Below are 11,075 nucleotides of genomic sequence, written 5' to 3'. Positions count from 1 at the left end.
TTGTGCTTTGCAGGATAAATGTACGAGACGGAAAAGGCGATGAAAACAGGTCAACTCAGTCCACGCGGAGCGTAACGTGTACCATGCGGAGCTTGAAACAGTGAGAAATGTTTGATAAACTTTAGCAACTCATTCACGCGAAGCGTGACCCTTTCTACGCAGAGCTTGGACATTTTATAGAACAGAAATAAGGCTTCAACAGCTCATCCATGCGGAGCTTGAGGTATTCCATGTGGAGCTTGAAGTGTTCAGGTTACCTTGTTCACATTGAGGGTAGATTTGACACATTTTCGTATTTTCATCGTATCTCCCTCATACGAACTTGGATTGAGGTGATTCAAAATGCGTTGGAAAGCTAAGATAAAGATGAACAAGTGACAACTAATGTCATCTCCAAATTCGCAGCGTAATAGGATCAAATAATTAATCTAAGTTGCTGGACGTGTTGAAGCCTAGGAAATCTTTCATGGGTGTGAAATATGCAAGGGAGAAAATAAGCAAATAATGAAGCATCATATGCTTCATTATTCTACATCAAATTTAAAGTCTTCCTACCACTTTTACACACATCCAAAGTCTCCATTCACATTCAAAGTCTTCCTTCAAAGTCTTCCCTTCATATTCAAAGTCTTCCTTCAAAGTCTTCTCTCCACATTCAAAGTCTTCTTACTTAATGTATTTACAATTATGACCCAAGCTTGATTTGTGTATAAATAGGAGTGCTTAGCAATCATTTAGATATGGAGATTTTTGTGCAATAAAACTCTATGAAATTCAGATTTTGTATACTAAAACTCTACCACCTTGACATCTTGTGCATTTATTCCGTTACTCTATCGAGGTTCCATTTCATCCTCTTCCACCAAGCTCTACAGTTCCACCTCCAAGTCCTACGAGACGGCTTTGAGTCCGGTTAGCTAGTTCCAAGGGCCGATTCTTCTTCCCTTTCTACTTGATAATTAGCTTGCACCCTTCCTATGTACTATGTAACCCCCGTCCCGGGTCACATTGAAAACACACAGAAATCCAAGCAATTATCGTAATCAAGCACAAACACCAACATAACTACATTAATGCTCCTCATTTATTACCGTCTACCAAAATCTCATAAAACCAACCAAACAATTTAACCCGTCAATAATGTTTACTTAAAATTAAACAAATAATCAAATCCAATAATATAATAAATCCTAATGAATGTTTATGAAATTACTAATAGGAATAAGACGGTTGTGCTGCGCAGCCTGAATGCAGGGTAAACCTCAAAATCTAGTAAATAGGAGAACATCTGAACCTAGCCTGAAAATTTCAACATGACAATGGGTGAGCTGCCTACTCAATAAGCATAATTAGGAATATTATATATATACATATACACCTACAGTTCATATAACTTATATATCATGAAATCATTAAAATTAAATAGATGACATCCCAAACCGGATTCTTTATTACACATAATACCCTAAAGTTATTATATTATGGGCCCTAGTTAAACTTAAGTGAAATATGTCTAATAGTCTTATGGTGTTTAACATCAAAATAGGTAATGCATTATCGTCTACTCTTGCAAGACACACAACCTCGAGACTTCATAATATAAGTACTTTTATAACGGTACTGCTATCGTCTAATCTTGCAAGACACAGTACCAATCCCAATCCAAAATTTAATAACACCCTATCGTCTCCTCTCTCAAGACAGGTGTATGCGATCACATTATCAACAAACCTCCAGACCATTGTACCTATCCACCTAAGCTAGCTATTTATGTTTTGTCCTAACTCAAACATAATCCAACACAATTTCATAATTCATAATCTGAACTCAGATACATTCCCATTCTACCATGGTATAATTTCATAACTAATTATCTTGATAGATAAATACCTGAGCAACACGATTTCAAGAAAAACAAAACCTTATATCAATAAATTCAACTATATAGAGAATATTTAAAACTCCACATCTCAAATCACCATAAGTATAAATAAGCACAAATTAAATGATAACCAAATACCCCATATTCATTTTGTTATTCTATGACAATATATCAACAGACACTCACATAAATATATGTAGACATATATATAAATATGTATATAAACATAAGCAATTAAGTTTACATTTCATCCTAAAAAGCTCATCAAAGTATTCGATTTTCAATTGACCCGTTACTGGCTCCCCGGGGTTTCGCCGGAGCACGGTGGTCGGCTGCCAGAAGTTTGCCGGAGATACCGGAATCGCGAACCGAGACTATCACGAGATAGCCAACGATCAGGGGAGTCCAATAGTATACTCCTTTCACAACTAAAATCGTCTAAAAGGTTAGATCTAACACTTTACCGGTGAGAAATACCCGCTCCGATCACTATATTTTTCGATCAGAAAAATATCAATAGTGGTCTCAAAATCTTCCTTACGAAATAAGGAATTTCATGGTGTAATTTTCGTTTCAAAGGGTGACCAAAATAAGAAGTTATGGAGTAAAAAAGAATACCAGGAAATAAAAGAAAAGAAAAGACGAACGCAGGTCTATTTTTGTAAATCGAAAATAGTTTTCTCTTCCTGTGCCGCCCTGCAACCTAAATTCGTGAATCATAATAATAATAATAATAATAATAACTTTATTAAAAATAATAATTATGATAAGTGATGGGTTCCAATGATAAAAATTAATAATTTATTTTCTAATACCATAATTATTATATATATATTAAAATTTTATTTTGCAAAATATACCCTCTAAAATTATGGATGTTACAGTTCTACCATCCTTAAAAGAAATTTCGATCTCGAAATTCTCAAACATCACCTCAAAAAGCAAAGAAGATTATGACTTATCACGTTTCCTCTATGCAACTCTAAAAACATGATATCTTACTGACTCTATACTAGATGTTTGGCTAACACTACTATCATTCCCATTTGATGATATGATTCCTCAATGTGGATGGTAATGTGATGTCCATGCATGAATGTTTATGTCAAGTTCTGGATCCTAGGAATATCACAACATATATAATACTCCATAGGAATCGTAAAACTGACGCTCTGATAACATTAAATGTAACCCCCATCCCGGGTCATATTGAAAACACACAGAAATCCAAGCAATTATCATAATTAAGCACAAACACCAATATAACTACATAAATGCTCCTCATTTATTACCGTCTACCAAAATCTCATAACCCAAGAATTAAATAACCAACCAAACAATTTAACCTGTCAATAATGTTCACTTAAAATTAAACAAATAATCAAATCCAATAATATAATAAATCCTAATGAATGTCTATGAAATTGCTAACAGGAATGAGACGGTTGTGCTGGCCAACCTGAATGCAGGGTAAACCTGAAAATCTAGTAAATAGGAGAACATCTGAACCTAGCCTAAAAATTTCAACATGGCAATGAGTGAGCTGCCTACTCTATAAGCATAGTTAGGAATATTATATATATATACATATACACGTACAGTTCATATATATTATATATATCATGAAATCATTAAAATTAAATAGATGACATCCCAAACCGGACTCTTTATTACATATAATACCCTAAAGTTATTATATTTATTTTAAGGGCCCTAGCTAAACTTAAGTGAAATATGTCTAATGGTCTTATGGTGTTTAACATCAAAATAGGTATGCGTTATCGTCTACTCTTGCAAGACACACAACTTTGAGACTTCATAATATAAGTACTTTTATAACGGTACTGCTATCATCTAATGTAACACCCTGATCCAATACCATGTAGATATTGTCCGCTCTGGCCCAATTCCAACACATTGGGCCTCACGGCTTTAAAACGCGTCTGCATGTATTGGATTCACATCTTACTAATAAGCCCCATTCACCCCCTCTCCATTTCCGATGTGGGATTCAGTTCATTCCTGCCCCCATCGCCATCCCTTAGGGCCGCTCCTTGCTCAGGCCTTCTTACCCCGGCGCCACCCACTCCGGACCGGGTCGTTACAGGAATGAACTGAATCCCACATCGGAAATGGAGAGGGAGTGAATGAGGCTTATTAGTAAGATGTGAATCCAATACATGCAGACGCGTTTTAAAGCCGTGAGGCCCAATGTGTTGGAATTGGGCCAGAGCGGACAATATCTACATGGTATTGGATCAGGGTGTTACATCTAATCTTACAAGACACAGTACCAATCCCAATCCAAAATTTAATAACACCCTATCGTCTCCTCTCTCAAGACAGGTGTATGCGATCACATTATCAACAAACCTCCAGACCATTATACCTATCAACCTAAGCTAGCTATTTATGTTTTATCCTAACTCAAACATAATCCAACACAATTTCATAATTCATAATCTGAACTCAGATACATTCCCATTCTACCATGGTATAATTTCATAACTAATTATCTTGATAGATAAATACCTGAGCAACATGATTTCAAGAAAAAAAAACCTTATATCAATAAATTCAACTATATAGAGAATATTTAAAACTCCACATCTCAAATCACCATAAGTATAAATAAGCACAAATCAAATGATAACCAAATACTCCGCATTCATTTTGTTATTCTATGACAATATATCAACAGACACTCACATAAATATATATAGACATATATAAATATATATGTAAACATATAATCAATTAAGTTTACATTTCGTCCCAAACAACTAATCAAAGTATTCAATTTTTAATTGACCCGTAACTAGCTTCCCGGGGTTCCGCCGAAGCACGGTGGTCGGCCGTCAGAAGTTCACCGGAGACGTCGGATCGCGAACCGAGACTATCACGAGATAGCCAACGATTAGGGGAGTCCAAAAATATACTCATTTCACAACTAAAATCGTCTAAAAGGTTAGATCTAACACTTTACCAGTAAGAAATACCCGCTCTGGTCACTATATTTTTCGATCAGAAAAATATCAATAGTGGTCTCAAAATCTTTCTTATGGAATAAGGAATTTCATGGTGTAATTTTCGTTTCAAAGGGGGGCCGGAATAAGGAGTTATGAAGTAAAATAGAATACCAGGAAATAAAAGAAAAGAAAAGACGAACGCAGGTCTATTTTTGTAAACCGAACATAGTTTTCTCTTCCTGTGCCGCCCTGCAACCTAAATTCGTGAATCATTATAATAATAATGACTTTATTAAAAATAATAATTATAATAAGTGATGGGTTCCAATGATAAAAATTAATAATTTATTTTCTAATACCATAATTATTATATATATTAAAATTTTATTTTGCAAAATATAATCCGTAATTACGGATGTTATATACTAGGCTTGGCTTTATTTCGCATTTACGCATTCCATATTTATAATATATGATTTGCAATTTCATCTTCTCTATACCACTGGTACAAAAATCTTCATTTGCATTGCTGCATTTGCATCGGCCCCTTTAATCACGCGATGCAAATAATACATTTGCATCGGCCCTTTAATAGGGACCGATGCAATTGCCATGAAATAAGTATTTGCATCGGCCCCTTATTAAGGACCGACGTAAATACTTTCGTTATTTACATCGGTCCTTAATAAAGGACCGATGCAAAAAGCCGTTTATATGTTTGCATCGGTCCTTTAAATAAGACCGATGCAAATACTTGTGTTATTTACATTGTTAAGGGCGGATGCAAAAGCCTATTTATATATTTGCACCGGTCCTATAGAGTTATCATTTGCATCAACCTTTGATAGGGCTGATGCAAATGAACAATCTCTTTTTTTCCCCAATTCCCTTTTCGTGAGTAGACCTAATATTAAAGAAAGAAGTTTACTAAAAAAAATCCAGAAGGTCGCGAAGAACAATTCATATCATGGAAACTATCAGTTGCCGACATTGTCATCTCTTTCCCTGAGTCTGAGTTAAGTACCTTTCCTTCACTTCGTTCGTGCTTCCGGCCTTTCAAGAATTTGTATTTCATCTTCAAAACCAGAAGTTTCGCATAAAACGCTTTACCTAAAAAAAAACCTAGACGGGCCTGAACGTCCGCTTTCTCAAAACTGGTCGTACTGCAATAGAGAAGCCTTGTTCCTCATTCTGGAAACCAGATTCTCTTCTATCTCATTCTCCAGTGGCTTGTTCCTCAGCAATCCCGATTTCCACCTTGCTCCTTATGATATTTTTGGTAATTTCCCTTCAATCTTGTTTATCCACTTGTCTTCTACTTTCAAATTATGCTGGTTAGGTATTATGATTTGAGTAATTTCACAAGCTTGGATTGAAATACCTATATGGTTTGATATGGGTCTTGTTTTTGTTTTAATTTAGGTATTTTGGAAGTTCATATACTTTTGTTTTTGTTTTAATTTAGGTATTTATCTTTTATTGATGTTCATTACCTCTATAATTTATCAGTTGGCTTGCTAGCTACCTTCAATATTGGGAGTTCTCAATCTCTGAGTGATCTACATCTTCTTATATTCCCTTCTACAAGCTTACTGTGAGTGATCTGCATCATGTATCCGTTTTTTTTTCATTATTATGAGTGAAAAAATCTTGATTAATTTGACACTATGACTGCTGGATTCTGTTTATTTCTTAAGATAAGAAAAGAGGCCTACCTGATATCCCCATTTGTAATAGTAAAATTATGAATCTGTTTTTCGTTAACGCATGCATATCTCTTTTCCAGAAAAGCTCTTGAATCCTGAATTCATATCATCTTATCTTATCTTAAGGAGTTTTATCTTAACTTAATTAAGGAGGTTTGTTTATGAAGTTAGATATAATTATACCGGTAAGCCAACCATAACACTGAGTAGAGATATATTATTGATGGTTCCTTGATCATTTATGACAAGTTGAAGTGGCACTTCCATTATAAATGGTCCCTTTCCATTTTTACTTCCATGAGCTGACCCTACAGTGAGTTTGAGTATAGTATATTACATAGTAATAAGGTTTAAGAATTAGCTAGGATGGAAAAGGTATTTCTTTCCATTTCTTTTTGCCTTTGAAATTTCTACGTAGTTATGGTTTTGTGGTAGCTCTTGACTTCTTGTTAGTTGATGACCAAAATTGCTTCCTCAACTCTGGTCGTTCTTGTTAGTTGATGGTTTTATGGTAGCTCTTGAAATGGGAATCATGGAGAGTAGAATAATGCTTCCTTGGATACAAACATGTCTAGAGAATGGGAGCGTCTGCCACTAATCTATACTTTAATCACTATTATTAATTGTTTAATTCAGTCTGAATCTGATGTTACAAGTTTAGCTCCATCATCACCATCAAGGTCTCCAAAACGCCCTGTATATTATGTACAGAGTCCTTCAAGGGATTCACATGATGGGGACAAATCATCTTCTTTGCAACCAAGTCCAATGGAATCACCTTCACACCCTTCCTTTGGACGCCATTCCAGAAATTCATCAGCTAGTAGGTTTTCAGGGATATTCAGATCATCCTCAGGAAGGAAAGGTAGCAGGAAAAGAAATGATAATAAAGAGTGGAATGATAAAGGATGGCCTGAATGTAATGTGATTATGGAAGAAGGAGCTTGTGATGAGGATAAAGCCTTCACTAGATGGTTTCAGATTTTGATTGCCATTTGTAGTTTCATCATCTTGTTTAGTGTTTTTTGCTTGATTATTTGGGGTGCTAGCCGCCCTTTCAAGACTGAAACTACTGTCAAGGTATGGCTTTTACTTATTTATTTCTTATCTCCATATTTGTATGTTATTATTTGAAGAATTAGGTCTTTATATATCAGTGTTGAAATTGTGTTATGATGAGCAAAGAGTTGGTTAATTTTGCAATGATGTGTTTTAGAGGCTCTTGAGTGCCTAGCTTGTGTTCTCATACAGTTTGTGTAATAGCCTGGTCCAACCACATTAAGACTGTCTCTCTCAAAACAAATCCCATTATGCTTTATTTTCTTCATATTTCACATATCTTGAACCACAGATTTTAATGTTTGCTGCTGCTAATTAATAGATCCAGAGGTGAGATTTGTGAAAAACGAGTCGAAAGAAGTTGGTAACTCGAATGACCGGAGAGCAGGGAGGTTTACTGCGAGACGGGGAGTGGATGAGGTTTGCTCAGTAAACGACGATGTCACCGTTCAGATGCGTTCGCCGACTGAGTGATTAGTGGCTTCCATTCTCGGTTAGTCTTTGCTGCTTGTTGATTTATTGGTTTCAATATTTGTAAATGAATAATCGTTTTGTGTAATTGAGAGATTTATACAATTCTAAACTTTTGTTGCTCTGGTTTAACTAGTTTAATGGAGTGTCAATTTGAGAAGAACACTTGCTCTGGTTCATCTTTTGTCTCAGAAAACCATCGAATGTTCATCTCTTCCAAAGGAGGTTGTAGAAGCTGCCAAAGCATCAATGGGTAGAAGCACAGTTGGTGGTTGTTCTTATGCAGTTACTTTGTCAATCATATTTCTTACTTATTATTTCATTCGTTTAATTATTACTATTCCTATCACAGGACATGATTGGTCTCCTATTGACTTGATTAATGTCTAGCGGTTTGCTCAGAGGGTAATGGATCTGTCGGAGTACAGGAGGAAGCTGTAGGAATATCTGGTTACGAAAATGAACGACATAGCTCCCAATTTGGCCTCCTTGATTGGCGAAGTTGTTGGGGCTCGCTTGATATCTCATGCTGGAAGCCTTTCATCCACCCTTCAGATCCTTGGTGCAGAGAAGGCATTGTTCAGGTGTTGTAGCTGTCACTAACAGTGTTTTTACTGGTCTCAATTATTTTTGTGTTTGTAGGGGATCACTATGTACATCTCTGCTTCGTTTAGTTAGTGCCTTATCTTTACAACTGCATTTGCATTTTTTATTCATTAATATGAACGAACAAACTTTAGACATAGGTAACCATGTGATATTAGATAATCAACTTCAATAATAAATTATTAACTTGAAACCCTCCAAAGGATGAATAAATCATCTGGAACTTGAGAAGGGATTCATTATTCGTCAAATAGACTTGAAATTGCACCAATTGGTAAACGTTAAACTTTTATATATATATATATATATATATATATATGTGTATGTATATATAATTTTCCCTCACCCAAGGCTAATTTTGTACATTTTCCCACTTATTTATACGTTAATATTATGTTACTATATGCAAGATGAGAAGTTCCAATTAATAAATTTGCTCAAAAGTTAAATATATATTATTTTAATTTATCAAATATTTTTGTATGAACATTTTTCGTCCTCTCCCCTGCCTCCAAAGGAACAACACAAAGAAAAGACATTTATTCATCCCTCGTAGGCATGAATATTCATCTAGATTATAAATAAAGCACCATTAGTTCAGCTATAATGCACACAACACCAAATATCTACCAAAATCTTTAAACATTACCTGCATGAAACTCTTGCTTCTTAACTACTGTATTTATATTATTCAACTCGCACACTTTTGCTTCACCTGTATATATATCAAATAAATATAACTTGCCTATGTCTTAAGCCTGCACTTCACCTGTGTATATAAACGACCATTCCGCTATAATGCTTCATTGCACCATTGACAATCTCATATAACATTTTATACTTCAAGATTTGGTAACCATCTCTATGAAACTTAGTAATGTTTTCTTGTATTAGTTAGTCACTGATTAACTTTTATCATTTGGTAAAGATGTTACAAAATACCAAGGAGCTGAAAGAGAAGCTGAAAGCTCGTCTTCCGCAGAAATCTCATCTTTTCCAAAATGGAGGCTTAGGGACAGACAAGGTATGAACTTATCTATCTTTGAGTGTCCACTTTTCGGAGTGTTTTCATTGTTTTCTCACCGAGTTCTTGAACAGGTAAAACTGGGGACCGCTGATTGGAGAAAAAGATACTACAAGGAAAAGTTCTCTGCAGAAAATGCTAGTGATATTGAAAGCACCAGAGAAGATATAGTATGACTTTCGAAACTGAATTTCGAAAAAAAGCTGCATACTTTTGTTCTTTTGTTCTTTGTTATTATGAACGAACTAAATTCTCGGTTGATTTTGAAGGTAGAAAAGTACACATATATAAGGTTTGCATTGGGTCCTTGTTTATTATTTCTCAGAGGTGCCATCATGCACATGGTATGAACTTTGTAATATAGTGCAAGAATGTAATTGTGCAGAAAAAACATTGACAGTGGAATCTCATGTTAGGTTTTATCGGTACCATTACGCTCCATTTGCTTCGGATATGAAAGGTCTAGCCCGGGTCAAGGTGAAGTTTCATAAGGGTTCACCTTTTAAACCCTTTGATCAGCTCATGGCAGTGTTACCTCCAAGGAGGCAAGTTGGCCTTGTATTAATTGGTAGCTTAGCTGAATGAATAAGAATGTCTTGATTGTTTAGAATGTTCTTTTGCAGCTCGCAGTTTCTTCCGAAAGCATATCAGAAGCTGATGATCGATGAGGATTCGAACATTATCGACTTCTATCCTGATGCTAAGGCCTCTTTGAAACAGTCTTAGCTTTTCTTTCTGTTTTCTTTGAGTTTCTTAGTAGTTTCTGTTCTATATGGACAGAGTTCGACGTTGATACAGATGGAACGCGGTTTATATGGCAGGTTTGCAGATACATTTACCTAACATGTTATTCAGTCCTGATACTAATTCATCTATTGTGTTATGAAAGGCGAAATGTAAGCTTTCCTTTATAGATGAAGAACTGCTTTGGGTGAGACCCAAAAAGCGGAGAAGGAAATTGAGGTATATGACTAGTTCTTCTACAAGTATACAGGTAACCATTGATTCATCCCGATTGCTAATTCTGCAGAAGCATAAAGCACAAAGAAATATGGAGAATGTTTATAAGATGTTCATGAGAAGATCAAATATGTCGGACTCGCTGTTATTGCCACTTGTTTCAAACTTGGATCCTGTGTTAGCTTATTTTTTAATTAATCATTTGTATCTTGCAAATTTTGATTAGAAATTCAGAATCTCTCGTAGATAGGTCATATTTACTTTCATGTAAATGAATATTATGAGTATTCTTTTCTTGTTTTCTTCATATTATTTAATATCCTATAGAGCTCCATTCAATCCAAATTTTCTTCATAGAATATTGAAATTAAATTCTGGAAAAATAAATAAATTCATTA

The 11,075-nt window shown here is 35.1% G+C and overlaps 1 protein-coding gene across 8 annotated transcripts; it reads left to right on the top strand.

Moving 5' to 3' along the window:
• Nucleotides 1-5,664: 5,664 nt before the first annotated feature.
• LOC136230930 (5'-3' exoribonuclease 3-like) lies at nucleotides 5,665-10,875 on the top strand. Of its 8 annotated transcripts, XR_010689608.1 has the most exons (10): nucleotides 5,665-6,130; nucleotides 6,361-6,445; nucleotides 7,939-8,109; nucleotides 8,224-8,358; nucleotides 8,440-8,671; nucleotides 9,622-9,717; nucleotides 9,792-9,887; nucleotides 9,987-10,061; nucleotides 10,134-10,262; nucleotides 10,341-10,875. XR_010689608.1 is itself a non-coding variant. In XM_066020141.1 (8 exons), exons 5-8 carry the CDS (start codon nucleotides 9,622-9,624, stop codon nucleotides 10,206-10,208), a joined length of 342 nt encoding a protein of 113 aa, XP_065876213.1. In that variant the 5' UTR covers nucleotides 5,665-6,130; nucleotides 6,361-8,109; nucleotides 8,224-8,358; nucleotides 8,440-8,671; the 3' UTR covers nucleotides 10,209-10,875. The 8 variants fall into 8 exon arrangements, 1 of the variants encoding a protein (XP_065876213.1); XR_010689607.1 differs by having other exon boundaries at nucleotides 6,361-8,109; XR_010689611.1 differs by having other exon boundaries at nucleotides 7,269-8,109; nucleotides 9,792-10,262.
• Nucleotides 10,876-11,075: the final 200 nt, after the last annotated feature.

The sequence above is a fragment of the Euphorbia lathyris genome, chromosome 5 (genome assembly GCF_963576675.1).
Source record: "Euphorbia lathyris chromosome 5, ddEupLath1.1, whole genome shotgun sequence".
NCBI classification, from domain to species: Eukaryota; Viridiplantae; Streptophyta; class Magnoliopsida; order Malpighiales; family Euphorbiaceae; genus Euphorbia; species Euphorbia lathyris.
The sequence above is the reverse complement of the archived record's forward strand: the minus strand, read 5'-3'. Positions and strand labels throughout refer to the sequence as shown.